Source organism: Protopterus annectens, chromosome 4.part1 (genome assembly GCF_019279795.1).
Source record: "Protopterus annectens isolate FY-2018-M chromosome 4.part1, PAN1.0, whole genome shotgun sequence".
NCBI classification, from domain to species: domain Eukaryota; kingdom Metazoa; phylum Chordata; order Ceratodontiformes; family Protopteridae; genus Protopterus; species Protopterus annectens.
This window is the reverse complement of record NC_056734.1, coordinates 191626147-191648990: the sequence shown is the minus strand read 5'-3', so window position 1 is coordinate 191648990 and position 22844 is coordinate 191626147. Positions and strand designations below refer to the sequence as shown.

General features: G+C 38.0%; 1 protein-coding gene across 1 annotated transcript in view; it reads right to left on the bottom strand.

The window, feature by feature from the left end:
• Positions 1 to 22844, bottom strand: part of LOC122800812 (macrophage colony-stimulating factor 1 receptor-like) — an 875741-nt gene that overhangs the window by 646648 nt on the left and 206249 nt on the right. Inside the window, exon 3 of the mRNA XM_044070092.1 lies at positions 7389 to 7525. Coding sequence (XP_043926027.1) covers positions 7389 to 7525 — 137 coding nt within the window. The remainder of the gene's footprint in view (positions 1 to 7388; positions 7526 to 22844) is intronic.

Below are 22844 nucleotides of genomic sequence, written 5' to 3'. Positions count from 1 at the left end.
AAAGCCACATAGGTTTATGATGGTAATTGAGGTCTCATTAGGAGTATGTTTTATTTGACCCAAAATATGACTCATTGAAAAAAAAAACACTGAAAAACATTGTCATAATTTATTCAAAACACATCTCATTAAAAACACAAATGAGTGAAACAATTTTCATTGAAAATTTCATATAACTTAATTATACCAACAAAAGCTTTTTTACAGGAGGCCAAATTGGGGGGGGGGCTTTTCCCCACACCCCCTTACTTAAATATAATAACTCTTCAGTCATACAACCACAGATAAAAGGAAATGCTACTCATACCTTACATCACTGCTGGCAGACAAACACACGGACTTATCAAGATGGAGGTACAACATAATAGTCGACATTATCAAGGTACAAATACCAATCAACACTAATTTGTATTAGAATTCTTATAATCCAAAACTACACCAGCAGCGATTTTCTATAGCCTAACACATTTCTTCATTGTGTGTGATTTAATCATTTGTGTTTTTAATTAAATGTGTTTTAAGTCTATTGGGACAGTGTTTTTTTTTCGATGAAATGTGTTTTAGATCAAATAACATACATCCCTCATTAGCTACTGTTTGCAGTCAATGTTGAAATCACCAAGTAGAATAGTTTCTTGTTAGATCCTTGAAGAGGTTCAGTGTAACATCTGTCAGCAGTGCAGCAATGGCAATGTTACCTAGGAGTGTATATATATATATATATATATATATATATATATATATATATATATATATATATATATAATTTTTTTTATATATACATACATACATGGATCTGTGTCAGATGATCGAGTTTTCAGAAACTCAAGATTCATACAGAGGAGACCATATGATCAAGTTTCCAAAACCTCGAACATCAAAAAGAAAAAAACACAAAAATCGACTTTTTTTTTTTACATTTAACATTTATACAGGGGGCAAGCCCCCCACACCCTCTGCAAATTATATACATCAACTCTGAGATCGCACTACAGTAAAGAAAAGGGTAACATTCCCAGTCCTCGCTGTAATGCAATCTCCATTCAAAAGCTTTGAGTTTTCAAAAACTCGATCATATGGTCTCGACCATATGAATTCCAAGTTTCTGAAAGCTTGATCAACTGATAGGGATCCATATTTACTGATTATACACAGAAATGGATATAGCATTAGGTAACATAGGTAGTCACCTAGGTCCCTGTGACTACAGGGGGACACTAGCCAGAAGGCTACAACATAAAATAAATAAATAAATAAATAAATGCTTCTTAACACCACAGTGGTGAAATTCTCTCCTTTAAGGATGACCACGTGTGCATTGCATGCATGCCAAAGTGGATAAACCCATTCTGCACTTACATGCGGAATTTAAATTAGCCTTTCCTTTTATAGAGGAGGTATAGAAGGCATCAAATAACTCTTGTTTCCCTTTGCCTTAAATTGACTGTGTTGGCATGTGTGTGTGTGTGTGTGTTTGTGTGTGTGTGTGTGTGTGTGTGTGTGTGTGTGTGTGTGTGTGTGTGTGTGTGTGTGTGTGTGTGTGTGTGTGTGTTTAACATACCTCTGAAATGTCCAGGTTTAGCCTCATAACTTTGGTCTATTTCTCAAAAAAAATGTGTGGTGTTCTGGCAAATCACAGATGACTGAAGTCATTTAATAATCACATATATATGAGTTTCAGACTTCATATCCTTTAGAAAATACATGCTAACACAAATCCTATTATTCTAGCAACTTTCTAAGTTAAAAAGAGCAATATTTAAAATCATTTTACTATTGAATTAGCAAAGTGCCTGTGCTCGATCAGCATGCGGTCAAAAGGCACTTTTCAAATGGGCAGAATGGTGAACCAGAAAGCATTGACTACACTACAGTGAATAGGTAGTGTAATTTGATTATCTGAGTTCAGCATTGTGAACGGAGATTGTGATTCAGTGTGGATCAGAGAATTAACCCATTTTCTCACTGTAGTGTGATCTTGGAGTTGGTGTATATAATTTGCAGGGGGTGTGGGGGGTGCAGGGGGGCAATAGCAAAATACACATACTGTTGACTGTGGAATCCCACTGTATGGTAAGCTGCATAGAATGAGTGACTGACGTCATCTCCTGCTATGTTGAATACATCGAACTACAGGTGTCTATGTATTCAGTTTCCACTTGGCCACTTTTCAGTGTTCCATATTCTTGTTTTCGGGTTGACCATGTGTGTGTTTCAGGATCAGTAGTAAATCTTGAAGTCTATCCCTATTTTTGGGGCATTGTATCTCCACTATTTTAGTCTTTTTCCAGATTTTTTTGTACTAAGAGGTTGAGAGGTATGCATAATACCTCTCAAATGTCCAAATTGTTGCAGAATGTCCAGATTTTTGGCCTATTCCTCATAAAATGTGTGGTTTTCTGGCAAATCACTGAGGACTTAAATAATTAAATAATGTCATACATTTGAGTTTCAGACTTCATTTCCTTCAAAAAATGCATGCTGAAACAAATGCTATTATTCTAGCAACTTTCTAAATCTATAAGAACAATATGTATAATCTGTACCTATTTTGGGGCCTTTGTCCTCCACACCCTCCATTATTTTAGGATTTGTCCGGAGTTCTTGTGCTAAGAGACTGAGAGGTATGGAGGCATGGTATGTAATGCCTTAGTTGAGGGGGGGACAGGTTAGTCTATTAACTTAATCAGGCTTGACCCTGTAACATGGTTACAGGAGACATGAGCCTGAATCCTGTACATCAACTATCAGACTGCTGAAGGTATTGTGAGCTTCTGTGGAGACAAGAGCCTGAATCCTCTACACCAACTACCAGACTGCTGACAGAATTGAGAGTTTGAGTTTCAGTACATTTTCAGGTAATTATGAGTTTCAGTGCATTTTCATGGAATTGCGAGTTTCAGATGAAGAGGTTTACTGTTGCTTATGCTAAGTCTGTTTTCAATGTGCAACTAACTGTTTTGTTTAGAAAATGGCAGTCACTGTTTGTGCTGTAGAATTTGAAAGCAGTGTTAGTAGCATAATTGCCTTTGGTACAGAAGACTTTGAATTCTACTCCCACACCATGTATATGGAGTGCTGATACTGCAGTGCCATTTTTGATTGCAGATTATTTGGTGCATTGCATTTTAAGGAAAGATAGGGGGTTCTACACTCCTCTGTGTGTCCTTTGTATGAGATGCTGAGTAACTAAGAACATGTTGTCTGTTTGTCAGTTATTTCCTATTGCAATATTACCCGTTTACCAATTTTTGTTAATGTAACACAGGCAATTAATTCTTCAAGCGCAGCAGGTACTGAGGGGGAGAGAGAGAGAGAGATAGCTTGTTTAGGTAGATGATGGCAACTACATTATATTTTCTACTTTTTATGTCCAATCTGATAATATTATAGCTTGGTGGGACAATTTCTTCATCCTTTATATTTTGTTTTAACCAGGTTTCAGTTGTCAATGCACTCTGTGGTGTGGTGATTTATCTAGGCATGTAATTCAGGTATCTTGCTCTGTATACTGTAAAGATTTATGTTATAGAGATGAAGGCCTGTTTTCTTTGATAGGTGTGGGAAGTTAACTGAGAAGGTGTTATTTGGGGTACTAACAGATTTAGGGGGTTTTGTTGTGAGCCAGGGTTTGGATGGATGTCATCACACTGATATAAGAATGAGCAGACAATAGTCAGACATTTTGGATGGATGGGTATTGAGAAAGTTGGGGATAAAACAACGGTGCAGGAGGTAAGATTGCCCTTACTCAAGGAATTTCATGAGAGGAGCAATAGTATAGAGGACAACATAAGAGATGGTAGTGATATAAGAAGTGGGCAAAGAGTCTGAGAGAATATGCTAGAAGAGCAGTGAATGAGAAACTAGGTGGTTAAATGCTGTTAGACTGAGAGAGAAAACAGGAGGTATAGTTTTCTATGATGGCTGGGGAATTAACATCAGAAGATTACAGTTATTTCAGATCTGATGTTAATAAGAAAAGTACAGAGACATGAAGAGGTGGGATAGTACAAAGTATATCTGTTAGAAACAGGAAACAGGTTATAGAAGATATGAACAGCAGAAGGACAGTGATATTTGAAGTGTTATTATGATGAGTAGTGAATTAAGTGTGAGTGGTTATTAGGCTGATGATTAAATTATAGGTGATTTGAGAGAAACTGGGGGATGGAGAGTGAGGGGGCTAGGGCTAGGGTAGAGGACTGAAGTGGGGACGAATGTAACAAGGATGAATGGAGTAGGGTCCATCATTAATGTAACCTTATTGCAACAAAATAAATAATCCGTGGAAATGAAGGTAATTTTTGTGGCAAAGCTAAACATCTAAAATAAGGACATGTAAAGATATATTTCAACATTGTTTGCAGACGACAGAGTATATTGAAAATCAGCTGACTGGAAAGTAGTCTAAATATTTACTGCCGACTCACTCACGGTCTTTACAAAAGAATCAAATTACAGAAATCTCTCACAGAAATCTCAACAGAAATAAACCAAAGAACAAAAATGCAGAAAATCATAGAAGTACATCAAAAAATGCCACAGTATAACCATGTGTAAGGCCATGTCCCCTTATACAGATGACTTATAATTCAGGGAAGAACAGGCATAGACCCTTAACAAAATAAACCCTTAACAAACCCACCTTTCTTTCTGTTTTTCTTCCATTGCCAATCTCTCTGTCAATCACCCTGATGCTTTCACGTATCTTATCCATGTCTACTTCATCCCCACTCTTGCTCCTCCAAGTAACCTATATCCTTATTCCTATCCTACTAATACCCCCTTTACTAATACCCCCTTATAACCCACCTCATCATCTTACCTAACTAATGTTATCTCAACCTTTCCACTATCAGAACTTTTTCAGCTTATGCTTGTCTTGATTATTTCTTCCTATGCCCTTCTTCTTCCTCTGTTTTCTGTTCCTGCTCTAGTGATGTACTACCTAATTAATGTTAATATACATATACAGACCATGTGCATTATAATTTCTCTTGTATCTCCATTATTACATGTTAACATGTCTTTCACGTATGTAAAATAATATAACTTCTAAAGTATATGATAAATGTCTTTACTATTTGTCTCAATACTACCCTCAAAGTATTGCTTAAAATGTTTCATTTGTACTGTTGTTTGTTGTAAATATGTATTTTATGTGGAGTTCTTCTCCCCAGGTCTCCTCTGAAAATGAGACTTGTGCCCAGTCAGACTTTCCCCGTAAACAAAAAGGCAATAAATATATAAATAAAATGACCCCATACCTGCCCTGCCATAAGATTTATCAAGTAGAAGGATTCATAAAATATAACCTGCTTCAAGTGTCATAAGGAGTGACCTGATACATACCAAAATCTTTATTTTTCATATCTGATCTTCAAGTGATTCATCAGACCTCACTACCCAACTTTCCTAGACAACACCTCCAATAAATGCCATGGTTGCTTCACCAAACACGAAAAACATACGTGACCACAAGTAAAATGCAGCAAGATGAGGTAGAATGTTACATATGGAGATACATCATCTGATACCATTCCAGGCTCCCTATTGAAATTTTGGCACTCAAAATGCTGAGTGCCAACAAGACGGAAAAAAAGGACCAAAAAATGCATGAGAAGTGCGCATCTCAAAAATCAATTTTCTCCTTTAAACTAATCTTGAAGGGAGTGAAGCCTCCCACAACCCCCCAAACTTAAATATACAAACTCTGAGATTGCCATAAAGGGAATATTCCTAGAAATGGCATCTCAGACCTAGTATATCTATATGTAAGCCTGATCTTTAGGCCATTCAATCCCCACCTTTTGGGACTCACTGTAGTGGTTCCTGACAATTCAAATGGTTACCACAAATTCAATAAGAAACAGTTTTGGTGTTTCATGTTTTGACTGGGAGCTGAGATGGGTACTTGTGATTGGGTCTATATCATGTTGTCGAACTCTTAAAAGTTCGAACATCATATGGTCGACACCATATGATTGAACTTTTAAACATTTGAACATTTCAATGGAGATCTCCGTACAGTGCAGAATAGGAAGATTTCCCTTTTCTGCACTGTAATGCGATCTCAGAGTTGGCATATTTAAAGAGTGGGGGGTGTAGTGGCTGCAGTCCCCAGCGTGGGAGGTGCAGGGGGGGAATGCCCACTGCTTAAACCATTCAGGTAGGTTTTTTCTTTGGTTTATTTTTTTTATTACATTTTTGAATTTTTAAAAGTTCAATCATATGGTGTCGACCATATGACATTTGAACTTTTAAAAGCTCGATTATGTAATATAGACACTTGTGATTTAGCTTGTGGAGTGGATGGCATTTTTTATTAGGTGGTATGACAGGGAGCCATGTTTTGACTTATGGAGTGGGGGGTGTTTTATTGGGTGGCATGATTGGAAGCCATTTTTTTTACTTGTGTAGTGGGGGGAATGTTTTATTGGATGGTATGATAAGAAGCCTGTTTTGACTTGTGTAGTCGGGGGAATGTTTTATTGGATGGCATGATATGAAGCCATGTTTTGGCTTTTGGAGTGGAGGGAGTGTTTTACTGGGTGGTATGAAAGGAAGCCATGTTTTATCTGAATGGTATTATGAAGCTTCAGGCAACCCATCCTCTTGGATAGGAAACTATGTTTTGACTTGTGGAGATGGGGTGTGTTTTATTGGGTATGATAGGAAGCCATGTTTTGACTTGTGGAGTTGGGTGTGTGTTTTATTGGGTGGTATAACAGGACGCCTTGTTTTGCGTTTTGACTTGTGTGATGGGGGGATTGTTTTATTGGATGGTATGATAAGAAGCCTGTTTTGACTTGTGTAGTGGGGGAATGTTTTATTGGATGGCACAATATGAAGCCATGTTTTGGCTTTTGGAGTGGGGGGGAGTGTTTTACTGGGTGGTATGAAAGGAAGCCATGTTTTGTCTGAATGGTATTATGAAGCATCTGGCAACCCATCCTCTTGGATATCTTTTGTACTTTTCCATCCCTTATCTTAGTGTAGTGAGCATTAATGTCACTGGTAGTGCAAAATTCCACTTCCCTCCCTCACAGCCATTACTGCAGCTTGGTATGTGCTTAGATTCTTTCTGATCCTCTTAACCCACTTCATAGTCAGTTCAATGCCTGTTGCCCATACCCTCTTATTGTGAGCTCAGAGCATAAACCTCTCATTGCTTCCTGCTCTGTCTAGCACTTGTGCTTCCAGACATCAACCTGAATCCAGCTCACTAAGTGAACATACAAGAGGTCTCCCTTACTCACACGGTGGGTTGAGAGTATTTCTGTACACAGTGGTATTAACAAGCAGCTTATCTATGTTTTGAACCACTGAGTTGAAACAGCTTAAATTGGAAAAGGAGAAAATGATTAAAACAAATTTAAACTTACGCTGTTTGCCTTGTGGTACCAGATGACCTCCATGTCAAAATCAATATTCTCTGCGATGCAGCTCACTTCAAAGCGTTCTCCTACTATTCGAACATAGTCTTCCAACAATGGCCTTGTCTTAGGAAGTTCATTTTGCACTGATTTTAAAGTTAAAAAAATCAAATATTGCATGTATTAATATTTAAGCTCATTTTTATAGTGAGGTTTTCCATTCATTGTAAATTTTATATATATATATATATATATATATATATATATATATATATATATATATATATATATATATACATATTTAATTTTTATCTAAAAATACATGCAGCCAATAAGAAGAACTCTTGAAAAAAACAGAGAAATTGTCACACCATTCTCCCTGCCACAAAGATATTTTATATATAAAGCTAATTGTTGTAAAAGAATAGACTAATAGCAAACATCGACCACACTATCACACTGTAATACTCCCTAAACCATTTGCTAACAAATTGCAACCAAACACATTTTGTCACTTTCTTAACTTAATCAATCTTTATAGCTGGTAAGCTAGTACTGAGTGGGCTTTCACTAGCTGGTCTGAAACTGTTTCCGAAACTGAAATCCTTGACATAATTTAGTGATTACAGCATTTTAATAACACTCATGTTAGAGACGAGAGCATCTGGAGATTTTTTTTTCTCACATTATTTTTCCAGACCACAGTGGGCTCTTGAGCTAAGAAAGTCCTTAGGTCAATCGGTCTTTTGTTGCCTTTCACGTGGATTAAAACTATACATCAAAATTCTTTTGTGGTATGTTGCCACATAAAGCACATATTTCTTAACATGAGATGAGTTTGTGAAATCCTCTCTGATTAGATTGGTTTACTCTGGTTGGGAGATTCAGTATTTGAGATCTTTAGACTTTGTGGTCTTCAGCATTTCAGTCTTTGATATTATGTTCTCAGAATTGTGATGATCAATATTGTGTGATTCAAGACTGTATTGAAACCAAGACAAGCGATCTGTGAAAACAAATAAATGAAGCAGGGCTCCTTGCGAAATGCTTTACAGCGTTTCGCAAGGAGCCCTGCTTCATTTATTTGATTCAAGACTGTGACAGTAAATCATAAAAGGATTCTGTATTAATATGGGTAAGAACATTACATTAGAAATCAATTGTTACAATACAGATGCAGTGTAAAATACATTAGATATGGATGTGTGGCTTAATGTTTGTAAATATTTATAATCGGGATTTGTCCTGAGTAGAAAAAAACAATATTGTGATCTATGAAGTGGATTTAGTACAATATGACTGTCATATTTTTTTATTTTTCTCAAACATCGCCCTTCTCCTTAAAACTTCTTTTTGCCAGGGGAGTAAACCCCCCTTGCTCCCCATGGGGGCAAGCCCCCACACCCCCTAAACTTATATATATATATATATATATATATATATATATATATATATATATATATATATATATATATATATATATATATATATATATATAGCAACACTGACATAAGCTTACCTTGGAAAAATGGGAATATTATGAGAAATGGCATATCGGAATAAGTACATGTAACTTGATCTGTTGGCCATTCAGTCTCCTACTTGCTCCAGTGTGTCTTGACATTTGAAATGGTTACCGAAAAACACAGAATCTGATACTACAAAGCTGACACCATTGATTACTTGTTAGTGTAAGAGTTTACTTGTTTACATTTCTTCATAATCCATTTTCTTTGCAAATAAGAAAATACAGATTCATTTTTACTCTGTGGAGCCCTACAGGAACACTTTTCATGATATATTCGTGACATAAGGTAATAGATGACTGAAGGCCTTGTCCCCTAGTTTTGTACTTGCCTTTCAACCTCTGGGCTGCTAAGCACATTAAAATTTTAAGATCATGAAAGTCTGGTTCTAGCTTAACAAATAAGCTTGTTCAGGGTTAAGTTTTTATATGGACGCTTGTGACTACAGTGGGAGTATTTTTAGTGTTTAGATAATTTTGTTAGGTAAGTTTCAGTTTGGCAGGGATGGCAGGAACAGTGCCTCTTGAGAGGTAAACTTACATAATGGCCTCTGGTTTCAAAAGGGGAAAAGAAGATGGTATGTTATTTTTATAGAGAAATCACATTCATCACCCTACCAGAGGAATCTTACAGTGGGTGCTGGAAAGGAGATTCCATCCAGTAGCTGAGCTTCTGATTCAGAATGAGTCATGCAAACTCCATCTCGGCTGCGGCACAGTGGATTAACTCATTGTCCTTGAATAGACAGCAAAAGGGCGCAATACTGTCTGCATGTATTTTATGAACCTCGTGAAGGCATACAGCTGTAAAACACAGAATGTCATATAGGAGGTGCTACAGCTGTATATGGTCCACAAGCCATTGTTGTGGGCCACTCTGCTCCTCTATTTGTGGAGCAACAGCTGGGCCTGCTTTCTTGGTACTAAGTCAGATATGTTTAAGGTAGCTATAGGACTCCGGGTTTATATCTTTTGAGCAAACACTTAATTGAGCGAATCACTATTTGTCGAAATGAATTAAGCGAAAGCTCAATTAAGCCAATGCTTGGTTAAGCAAATTTTTTCCCAGGGAAATGATGTGGATGGCCATCATCAGGGATTTGCCTTTTTCCCCACTGTAGTGTGATCTCGAAGTTAGTATATTTAGTTAGGTGGTGTGGGGGGCAGTGCACCCCACTTTGCAGAGTTTTAAATTTAGTTTTGCTTGTTCTGATTGTTGGGTGGGCAGCTGTTGTTTTCCCCAGAAAACTTTTCAGTTTCACTTAACTGAGCATTTGCTTAATTCAGTTCAACAAGGGTAAGTCTTGTCTGCTGTCCTGTTCGTAATTGTCATGGACAGAATATTAATATATTGCAGAGTTTTGGAGAATGTCTGGCATGTGAGAGTTTTTGATTTATTTAAGTGGGTAACTGGGTTGGTCCAAGGACCTTTTTTCAAGCATGACCTATGCCAAAAGGCAAATGAAAAGAATGTTACATTAACTGCATAGTTCATGTATGAATATTAACACATCTGACTGCACAGAACTGTCACAGATATAAACTATGAATATGTACAATAAAAATAATATGCAAACCTGTGGTGGTGGTGATGCGGTAGCTTTGTCGCCTCACAGTAAGACGCTGTCCGGTTCGATTCTCAGCTAGAGCGTCTTCTGCATGGAGACATGCATGAATGGGCATACCTTCATTGAAGGTTGTGCGTCAGGCCTGGCAAGCCGGTACGTAAAAATCAACTGCCAATCATTAGCAGACCGGAGTTCCGCTGTGGCGACCCCTAACTGGGAAAAGCCAAAAGACACAACAACAACAATAAAAATAAAAGTGTATTAAACTATACATTACAAGAATACCAATACAATAAAGAATACTAGAAAATAAGGTAATACAAGGAATGATTCGAAAAGAAAGAGAGGACAAATAAGGAAAGCAGAGCATCTGAGAGTCAGAAAACATTATTAAAGGTAGGATTACCCCCTGGGTTTAAAGCAAATGCATTTAAGTGATTTGGTTAAGTAGTTTAGGGGGGAAATGTCTGAAGAGTGAAGGGTTTCTGAGGTTTTTATTATCACTAGGAAGGGAGTCATGTACTGCAGGAGCAAGTTTAGAGAAGATTATTTGACTTGTATGGAAACAAATTATGGCCTAGCTAGAATAATAATGTCCAGATGGTGTAATGCAAGTGGGTAGTGGTGAGTTAGGAAAAAGAGCCTAATATCTAGAGGTGTGCAGAAACTAGTATGTAGCAACTGACAAATACATATCATGAAGAGGAAAATGGCTCTTTTAATAATGGTGAGTGTGGCTGTGGAGTTTGATAGAAGACAGTACATGGTTCATGTACCAGACTAGTTAATAAAATGATAAATTCTTACAACAGTTTTTCTATCACAGTGGTATTTTGAGATTTGTCTAGAGTAGCAGATGGGAAAACACATTCAAGGTTGTGTATGTGAACATTTTAGCAATAGATTTGTGTGACAGAGCTACAAGATGGCTGCCTACTTTGTAAGGCAGTTTGAGAAGGCAAAGAAATTTATAAATATTTCAGTGTCTGTGAAATTAGAGTATATGTTCTAAATAGATACCCAAAGATATTAGTCAGCAAGGGGATTATTATTAACCCATGACTGAGATTGCTACCTGATTAGATTGCTGTGTGATTATATCTGAATTTTGTTTTGTATACTTACAAACTGTTTTCATTTTTTTATTCTTGTTTTATTGCTGTGTTATTCTAATCTAAAGATTTCCTTTCTCAGAGTTTTCTAAGTTCTAGCTGAATGATGAAAGCAAACTTAGTCCTTTTTTTCTGAGACTTAAGGGGATTACCTCCAGTTGTTGAAGGAGCTGATACCTAGTTTTTTTTTTTATTTAAGGTAAGGAAAAACAGTTCAAAGTTTCTTGCGAGTGCTGTCAGATTAGACTTTTCTGATTGTATATCTGACTTTTTTACTCTTTCTGTACTGTACTGTTAATTAATTCAGGCACATTGTTTATGTTTTTTGTTTATTTTCATTGAGACCATCACCAAACCAGATTGCTGTTTGAGAATGTCTTCTGCCTCACTTGATCTGAAAGGTTGAAAAAGTACTAATGCATTTTAGTTATTTATATTTCTTGACAATAGAGGTAACACTACTGTATTAGTTTTGTGGTTTTTGTACTCCACCCTAGAAATCTTCATTTTTATCATGTTTACCTTGTCAGTTATTTCCTTACATACTATAAAGTTAAATGCGTTATCAAAATCAAGATAAGCAGCAAGCATGCCCAGTGTTGTTGTTGTTTTATTTTTGTAGAACTACAAGAATCAAGAGGCAACATCTTCCCTTATGAGTCCTTACCCTACAGAAGTCAGTCCCCTGTTATCATTTTAATAAGCTCCACTGTGACTCCATAATTTCACATAGAATACTGGCCAGCCTGATGAGTTAAAAATTGTTAGGGTCTAATGTGATGTCCCTCTTTAGCATTGGTGAGGGACATCTCCACATGAAAACACTTTCTTTGACATGGACTACGTGGGTTTAGTTGAGTTTTCCTTGATTCTGTATATGAAATGAACAGATAAGTTGCCTGGTCCCATGTAACCTGAGTTTTTAATATAACTTGTAGTAACAGTAATAATTTATGTAATTGTACAGAGAGTGTTCTTCTTCATTTGCTGTATGTTTTATGTATGAAATGACCAAAGGACCATGATTATGTCAGAGGTTATATCTTTTGATAGGGTATTCAGCATTCTGGATTGCAATAAGAGTAATATTAAAACTAGGGAAGATTGTCAACAGGGCATGAGAGATTGTAAGAAGTGCACCAGTCACTATTTTCCATTAAAGTGAAAAGCTGATTTTCTTTGATAAATAAAAAAAATTTGCCAGCTTATTAAGACAGAAGTGATTTATGACCAAATAGAAAGGACAGGACAACAATCACTAACAGAGTTAGGAAGGCTGTAAATGCAATGGTATTTGTCAGGAATATCAGGGGAAAATGTATAAAAGGAAGTCATTTCACTTTCAAGATGGCTTCAAACTGATCAACAGCTTAACTTCAGCTGTCCCTATGTGAAAACAGAAACCGAGAAATGACAGCCTGTGATGTTGTCAGCTTGAGTAATATTCTGTTACTGGCTAGTAAGTACACTGTCTGGATGCCCACAAAGAAGAAATTTAGACAATTTGAAAGGTAATCAACTAGAATAGGTGAAGACAAAACACTGTCTGAGAAGAATCATGCAGCTGTTCATCACAAAGCAGTTCAAGCTCCAGTTATGGTGCAAAACATGGCTTCTGGTAATATAGCAAAAACAATAAGTTAAATGTGCTCAGAATTGATTAAAATAAGCAAAACATGGAAGGAGTATATTAACTCAAATAACAAAAGGCTAGAAAAAATGGAAGAAGCTTTAAACAGGTATTCAGGTGAGCTGATAAAACTGCAAAAAATCAGAGGCAAAATGGAACAAAGGTTGGCTGAGTATGAGACTGCTCAAGAAGAGATGTTTCAAAAAATGGCAGAATTAGAAGACAGAGCACATAGAGAAAATCTGAGATTTTCTGCTATGTTTCAAAAATGGCAGATTTAGAGGACAGAGCACATAGAGAAAATCTGAGATTTTCTGCTGTACCAGAAAAACTAGACAGAACAGACTGCATTAATTTTATGAAGGCACAAAGAAGTAACCGGACTGGTATTCCAAAGCAGGAACTGTTCACTGAAAGGGCACACCATGTGCATGCTCTAAATATGACCATAAGAAAGCAGTCAGGGCCTTTATTAGTAAAGAAGCAAACCTACTAGCAAAAAGAGTTGATCCTGACAAACTGTTAAATGCAAAGTATTAAAAGTTGTAGACAAGAGTATTTGAGGAAAATGATTATTTAAAGTGCATCAGGCATAAGAGAAACACGTTTATTTCAGTAATCAGGGAATGTTGAGGCAGGTGTGAGATTCAAGCTTCTGTAGCCAGATGTTTTCTGAATATTTTTTTCCTGGAGAATCAAAGTAATTTTTGATGCAGAACAGGCTAAGAAGGAAATGAAAAAGTTTGTCCAACAAAAAATGTGTCCTCAAGCAGAAGGGGACTGTGCTTCTCATTGTTCAGATAACGAAGCCCACGGAGAGACTTCACCAGTGAAACCTTTTCCACTGTTCTAAAGGGAAATTCTTGAGATAGAGAGAAAAGCACAGGAGTTGACCAGAAGAGTCAGACGTGCCATGGAATTGAACCAGAATCTGGAGTTCATAGATGGGGATGAGCAGGAAGAATACCAGCAACATGGAAATTAGTGAACAAATGTAAAGCTGCAAAGCATCAATCAGATTTGTGAAATATAGCTGTATAAGAATAAGTGGAAAGAGTGGACTTCTGTTGACGTTGTTAAACTTGTGAGGCATTGACAAACATTTGCCTCGCTTCATGTTATTATTGTTTGAGGGGAGAAGAAGAAGGAAAAGGGTAACCATAAGTAAAACAATTTAGTTTCTTAACAGTTGTTTGTCTTTCGGCTTTTTCCCGGTAAGGGGTCACCACAGCGGAACTCTGGTCCGCTAATGATTGGCAGTAGATTTTTACAAAATTCCCGAGGTGCCAGCTCGACGCCCAACCTTCAACAAAGGCACGCCCATTTATGCACGCATGTCTTTCGACCGCTACCCAACTGCGGGGACATGCAGACTCCACACAGAAGGCACTCTCAAGCCACGCCGAGAATCGAACGGGAGAACCTCTTGCTGTGAGGTAACAACACTACCGCTGTACCACCGCGGCATTAATTTCTTTTCTTTTAAAACAATAAATAAATAAAAAATGTCTTTTCTTTACAGTATTTCTGTGAAACTTTTCACAATATAAATTGCATATTTTATAGTAAAGCATTTTTAGTTGTTCTTGTATGTGATAAACATTTGGCTTTTTTTCCTTATTTCTGTTCTTTTTCTTTCTTCTTTTTTAGTATTAGGAAATGTAGGCATTAAAGTACAAAAAGAAAAAAAAAGTTAGACAAAAGCATATTTAAGTTAATAGGCTGTAATCTTAGGTTGCTGAGGTGGGGGAAATGGGGTATATAAGTATGCAGACCACAATATATGTAGATTTGATATGTTTTCCCTTTCTTTTGCATAGGTGATTGTCTAGATTAAGCCCCTTAATCTACTAACAAATTTAGTGGAAACAAGTAAATATGAGAACATTGAATATAACAAAAAATATTCCTTTAGCAATAAATGTTTCAGCTTGTCTTTCAGGTTGCAACAATGAGCTACATTTTTTTAATTTTTTCTTACTTTTCCATGGAGGCAAGCTGATAATAGGGCAGGGGGCGGCCTGTGCTATTGGACTGCAGGACTGCAGCCCCACCCAGCTGTAAAAGAAAGAAGAAAGAAAGAAAATAAAAAAATATGAAGAAAGAGAATAAAACAAAAATGGACAAAAATCGCGGACCTTCGCACGTGCTCACTAGCGGCATTTTCCGACATCCAGACTGCTGCTGAACCAGTCCGAAGCATGCGCAGAGCTTCGGACTGATTCAGCAGCAGTCCAGATTACAAACACAGCAGTCAAGAGCATCCCAGAACTCTATGCAGTTAGTTACAACTGCATAGACTGGAAAGGGATCGGACTGCAATGTCTGCAGGCTGGCCTGCTCTCGCAGGAAGGAAGGACTTATCGGGGATGTACTTTGGAGCTATACAGCAATGGAGGACTTCACCACGAGATCAGGGACGAAGCTTGAAGGGCCCAAGTAAGTATTACAAGCAGTGTGTGTGTGTGTGTGTGTGTGTGTGTGTGTGTGTGTGTGTGTGTGTGTGTGTGTGTGTGTGCTGGTAAGTTTATAGAGTGCAAAACTCTTTAGTACAAGTCCTGGAACACCAAGAGTGACTGAATGAAAATGCAGACGAGCATGTACTGATTCAGAGCATGTTGTGCCTAAAAGTATTTTCTTTTTTCAGAGATAAGGCACAAGTATATATAGGTAGCAGGGATGTGGGGTGCAGCTTCCCATACTTAGGGGTACTGGTGGGCTTGCAAAAAAAAAAAAAAAACTTTAAAAGAGAATGTCAGTTTTCAACATGTACTGTTCTCCTGTATTTTCATGTTTTTGTTAATTCTGTGACTAACCATTATGAGTCTCAAAATTTCAATAGGAATCCATGTGTATATGTTAGATGATTTGTGTGCTCATAACTTGCAATTTATTTTGAAGACTGTATTTTGATGATTCATAGTGTAAGTGATAGAATCTACAGCCACTGACTTTCCAACTTGAATGAGGGTCCAGGTGAGTTGACATAGATTACCCAGAGCAAAGATCATTCCTAGTCCAATGAAACTGCGAAACAGTTTTCATAATATCATTGATCTTTGTTCAAGAAAAGTTGGCTTTATTTATAGATGATATTATTTTGTATGTGATGGAATCAGAGAAGGACATCTCAGTGTTGTAGAATATTCTGAGGCAGTTCCATGTTTTGGACTATAACAATAATGAAAATAAAACAATAAAACAAAGGCTACAGCTATAAATTATGCACTCATACATGTAGTGTTCAAGCAAAACCCATATTTATGGGGACATGATAAAATGAAGTATTTAAGAGTTTGGATTAAAAAGAATTTGGTTATGTGGGAAGAGACTAAACAAAAGATAATACAAAAACTGAGAATCTAGAAGCTCTTGCCTATGGATATAGATAGCATGATATAAGAAATAAAAATGTTTTTAATCCCTCTAGTTTTATACACCAGTCAAGCATATTTTTATGAACCAAAGGGTAAGTTGTTGATAGTAATTAATAAAGAGTTGAATGATTTTATTTGGGATGGGAAGAAGGCAAGACTCAAGTGGGATAAACTGATCTTCCTAATAAAACAATGAGGTTTAGGATTGTCTGATTTGAAGGGTTATGTTACACAGTTAAGGCTCTTATACATAACACAAGCAGAACACTACAATTCCAAGTATAAAGGGATGACAATGAAGCAGAAAGTATTTCAAGAAATAAGAAAATAAAGGGATTTAGGCCATAATTTAGTTTTTTTTTCCAAAATGACCTTAACATCTGTCTGCATCATTTCCAATATTTAGTTTGTATATCATCAGAAGGCAAGTTATTGGTCTATAGTTCTTAGGATGGCTTGCAGGGTTAATCTTAAGGAGAATATATTTTTTCTAGTTGTTAACCCAGCTGATGCATTTTTGGAATGAACATATAAGTAATTTTTACTCAGGGCTAAACCTTCAATTAAAAATGTTAATGCTTTAAGATAAGAAGTTAGGTACTGTGTCAGGGCCTGAGGTTTTCCATTTAGGAGTTTTTCTTAATTTTTGTCTCAGTTTCTCTGGCAATTAGTCATTAGCCTTGTAACCACCTATGAACAAATCTGTATTTTAGTCCCACTCCCAGCTGTATGACACCATTGATAAGCGTGTACAGTGTCAGATACAATGTGTCATTTATTCCTTCACCAGCTATGTCTTATACCATTGATATGCAAGGTACAGACAATGAGGTTGTTACAGTGTGTCCCTTAGTGCAGTTCCCAGCCTTGTCTGATACCACTGATGTGCAGTGTGCAAAGGCTGCTAGTGTGTCCCTTAGTCCAGTTCTCATCCTTGTCTGACACCACAGATGTGCAGTCTACAGAGGTTGTTACAGTGTGTCCCTTCGTCCAGTTCCCATCCTTGTCTGACACCACTCATGTGCAGTGTGCAGAGGTTGCTACAGTGTGTCCCTTAAACTTGTACCCAACCATACTTGATACTATTGTTATGCAGTGTACTGTGGCAGCAGTAGGTTGTCCCTTAGTCCCTTCCCCAGCCCTTTCTGCCACTATTGATATGTAGTATACAGAAGATGATGCAGTGTGCCCTTTGCTCTTATCATCAGCCTTGACTAACACCACTGATGTGTTGTGCACCTCGGCTTCTGCAGTACGTGTCCCTTAACTCATTACAGCCTAGAGGTGTCTCCAGGTACATCAGCAGTTAACTCTTAGTGACTCACCTAGGTGTCAAATATTTGTTTGTGCCTTTCGGCTTTTCTCGGTTAGGGGTCGCCACAGCGGAACTCCGGTCCACTAATGATTGGCAGTAGAGTTTTACGTGCTGGCTTGCCGGTCCTAATGCACAACCTTCAACGAAGGAACACCTGTTCACGCATGTCGCCACACAAGATGCTCTAACTGAGAATTGAATAGGCAACGTCTAACTGTGAGGTGACAATGCTACCGCAGCACCACCACCGCAGTCCCCTAAGTGTCAAATATTACTTGTTCTTATTTGCATTAATAATTCCAAAACAATGCTTCACACATTATATTAAATGATTTTGTCTTAAAACTAACATGTTGGCAAACACAGCTGCACTGATATTTGACCTCTGTCTAGTGCATCTAAAGAGTCATTGAATATTATTTGCATACTGTTTATTTGGATTGTAATTTTCATATTTCTTGAGATATCTCAATAATCAAGTGACACAGACAAAGCTGCTTAGCTTCATATGAAAGCTACATCTGTAGGAAGAAAATGCTGCATGATATACGTGCGTTGCTTGAATCATTACTGACATATCATAAGCTGTTTATGCAACATTATAAAATTAATATTTACTGTGTTTATTGTTGTTTATAAAATCCAGTTTAAGACCTAGAATTGGATGCATATAACCATTGCAAAAATTACTTTGTGTCGAACAGTTTTCCATTTACAGTTTGCTGATAATATTTATCATTTGACACATATGAACATTTATTTGAACTGTAAGGTGATAACTTTTGTTTTTTAAATGTCTCAGGCCATGCCCACTAGGAGTTAGAATACAAACCCAGAAGAGCACCATTGAAAAGAATGAGTTAATCCTGTTTCAAGCTCTGTCTAACACTATTGTTATAAAGTGTACAGAAACTGCTGAACTTTGTGCCTTAGACCTGTTCCAAGGCCTGTCTGTCCTCATTCTGTTGGACACCATTGATGTACAGTGTATCCCTTAGTACTGTCCATGGCCATGTCTGATAATACAGACATATAATTTACAATAGCATGTATACTGAGTCTCTTAGTCTTGTCCCCAGCTCTGTCTGACTCCACTGATATGTAGTGTAGAGTGTCTTCTATAAGTGTCCTTAGTTCTGGCTGCGGCCCTGACACCATTGTTATGCAGAATACATAGACTGCTGTAATTGTCCCTTAATTTTGTTGTCATCCCTGGCTGACACCACTGATGTGCAGTATACAAAGGCAGCTAGACTGTGCCCCTCAGTCCTGTGCTTAGCCCTGTCTGAAACTGATGTCATGTATTGTACAGTGGCTTACAGAGACTTACAGAGTCCCTTAGTCCTGTTACCACTTGTGTCTGACACCACTGATAGGCCATGTACAGTGGTAGCTATACTGTATTCCTCAGTCCTATCTGCAGTGCTGACTGAAAGTATTGATATGCAATGTACAGAGGCTGCTATAGTCTGTACCTATGTCCTACCTCCAGCCCTGTCTGAGACTCCTGATATGCAGTGTACAGAGGCTGGTATAATGTGTACCTACATCCTATCTCCAGCCCTGTCTGAGACTCCTGATATGCAGTGTACAGAGTCTGATACAATGTGCCCATTAGTTCTAACCTCAGAAATAGCTGATACAGCTAATATGCAGTGTACAAAGGCACTAGTCCTGTTTTCATCCTTGTCTGACACTATGGATATATAGTGGCTGTTGTACTGTGTCCCCAGTCCTGTCCCCAGCTGTATCTAATACCACTGTTGTGTTCTGTGCAGAGGCTGCTATACTGTGTTCCCTAGTTCTGTGCACAGCTATGTCTGTTACCACTGAAATGCAGCATAGAGGAGCTGCTACAGTGTGTCTCTTATTCCTGTCTCAAGCCCTGACTTACACCGGTGATATACAGCACATTGTGTCTGCTAGCCCTGTTGATTGCTGTGTCTCACACAACTGATATGCAGTGTACAGGTGCTGCTAAAATGTATTGCTTAGTCCTGTGCCCAGCTTTGTCTGACACCTCTGGTATGCAGTGGGCAGCGGATGCTATACTGTGTCCCTTATTCCTGCCTGTAGTTGTGCCTGACATCACTAATGTGCAGTGTACAGAGGCTGCTGCAGTGTGTCTATTAGTCCTGTGCCCAGTCATGTCTGACACTACTAATATACAACATACAGTGGTTGCTACAGTGTGTCCGTTAGTCTTGTTCCCAACCCTGTCTGACACCAGTGATATGCAGTGTGCAGTGGATGCTACAATGTGTCCCTTAGTCTTGTGCTCAGCCTTGTGTGACACTACTGATATACAATACAACATACAGTGGCTGCTACAGTGTGTCCCTTAGTCCTGCTCCAACCATATCTGATACCACTGATATGTAGTGTACAGTGGCTGCTACAATGTGTCCCTTATTCCCTTCCCAAGACTTCTCTAACATCACTGATATGAAGTGTATTGAGGCTGCTGCAGTGTCCCCTAGTCTATGCCCAGCCATGTCTGACACCACTGATATACAGTGTACACAGTGGCAGCAACAAAGTGTCCTGTAATCCTGTCACTAGCCCTGTATGATGCCATTAATATGTAGCAAAAAGTGGTTGCTGCAGTGTGTCTTTTTTCTTGTCCCCAATTATGTGTGACATGACTGATGTGCAGTGTACAGAAGCTGCTATATTGTGTCCCCTAATCCTGTCCTCAGTCCAGTCTGCTACCATTGATAGTAAGGGTGCCCATGCTGCTATGCTCTGTACCCTGCTTCTCTCCTCAGCCCCCTCTGATACTACTGATAAGCAGCATATGGCTACTATGCTCTATACTCTAGTCCTGCCCCATCTCTGTGTCACACTACTGACACACACCTACACAAGCTGCTGTGCTATGTCCCATAGTTTTGACTACTGATATACAGACTGTCAAGGCTGCTACTATGTCCCCTAGTTCTGTGCAAATGTTTCCAGTAATGCTGCTTGTAGTGTAGCAGCTGCTATGCTGCACACCCTGCCTTGTAGCTATTCTAACAACTGCTGAGTCCTATTAGTGACACCCACTATGCATTAACATGAATGGTGAAATAAGCTAAGGCTCACCATGCCATACATTTCCCTCTGCTGGAACCTGAGCAGGTTTTGGGGCAACTCACATTTGTGAAACTCATTGATGTCATACCCCAGAAAATACACCCCTGGGATTCCACCTGTATCCCTGCTGGACAGGGGCTTTGGGTGCTGACTTGTCTAAACATGGGCTAAACTCTTGACTAGGCCTATAAGGGCCTCAGGGCCAATAGCTGAGTAACTTCCTATGATCCTATGATCCATTACCTCCACATCATTTGTAGCATGCAGGTTGGGGACTGTTTATGAATCCACCCAATTTTTTCTCTCTTCCTTAATAGGGGTACTTCTGCACATATTGCCTTGTTTTTGTCTTCCTTTTCTTGAAGAAGATCCATGAAAATGTGTAGTCGATGTTTGATATCCTTTCCACATTTAAACCCTCTACCCTTTATTGTTGAATTCTTTCCTAGTTTGCAAGTGACAGTCTGTCTATGGATGTTAACATTTTTGCACTTTGTCTTTTAATAAGCACTTTTTTCTTTCTCTTTCTGTTTTTACTTCCTTCCTACATTTATACTTAGATTAGCTGAGCTGCTTTTTTGTATGATCCACTCTCAAAATGCCTTTTCTATCATATTTTTATTGCAGACGTAAATGATACCTTTAGAAAGTTACTTATTACCTTTCATATTAATGTACTTTATTTCCCCTTAAGAGCTTAAACCCACTGTTGTACTGTATGTACATGCAGTGACCAGCGTGGCATGTTTTTTCTCTTCCTTTCACTGCAGTACTTGTATGTCATTGTTCAGCCACAGCCTCTCAGAGATTTCCAATTCACTCACATAAGGTCATGTATTTGTGAACAGTGTTGATGACATAAAAGGATAGCACTGAAGTTTTGTTTTCCTATTCTAAGATCATATATCTTAAACTCAAATTTGAAAATAATGAATATCAGTTATCAGATCCCACTATCACCAAATCACATATACCCAAATAAACCTCATAGTTTATAATTCAGAATAGTAGTCATTTGTTGAAAATAACATATAAAATACATCTCCTGCAGTGCCAGCCCCCTGCACATTAGTCACCTTTGATAATATGTTGTACCTCTGTGGTTGCACGACATCTGGCATACAGCTAATGAGTGGTTTTGCACAGAAACCAAGCCTGGTACTGGGCTCCAGAGCTGTGCAGCCTTGGGCTGAGAATATGTTGGCAGGGCGTGTGGAATGTCTTGTCATTACATCAGGTTCAGAATCAAGACCCCGCAGTATAGAAGTCTGTTGTAACTGAGGTCAACATTTCAGTAAGTTTTTTTTTTTCATTACTATGAATATTTCTTTGTAATTACTTGCTTCTGTGGTGCATATAAGTAAATGAAATTTTCACTCAGAAGGTTGGCAGAGCAGAAGGACTAACAGAGACTGATATCAGAAATGATAGTATAAGGGTTAAGCTTCAGAAGTGGTTCTATCTTTTCACATACGGTATATAAGCTGATGGAACTCCTTGTTTATTATGCAATTTAGATATATGAAAGGAAAGCTATTTGATTACAGTATGCATGCATGAAAGCATTTATTAAAAAAAGCATCATTATGGTGCTAAATCTGGTGTTCGACTATAGTCTGTGTAAGGGTGGATTTCTTTATGGATATATGTAGTTTGTACAGTGTATGTCATTGTTCAGCCACAGCCTCTCAGAGATTTTCAATTCACTCACATAAGGTCATGTATTTGTGAAAATAGCCCAATAGAACCCAGGAAATTAGGATATGTGGCTCAACCTCCTCCAAAAGACCATTGACTAGTGGTGTACCCCAGGGTTCAGTGCTTGGGCCACTCCTCTTTGGCATTTACTTCTTGGAGGTC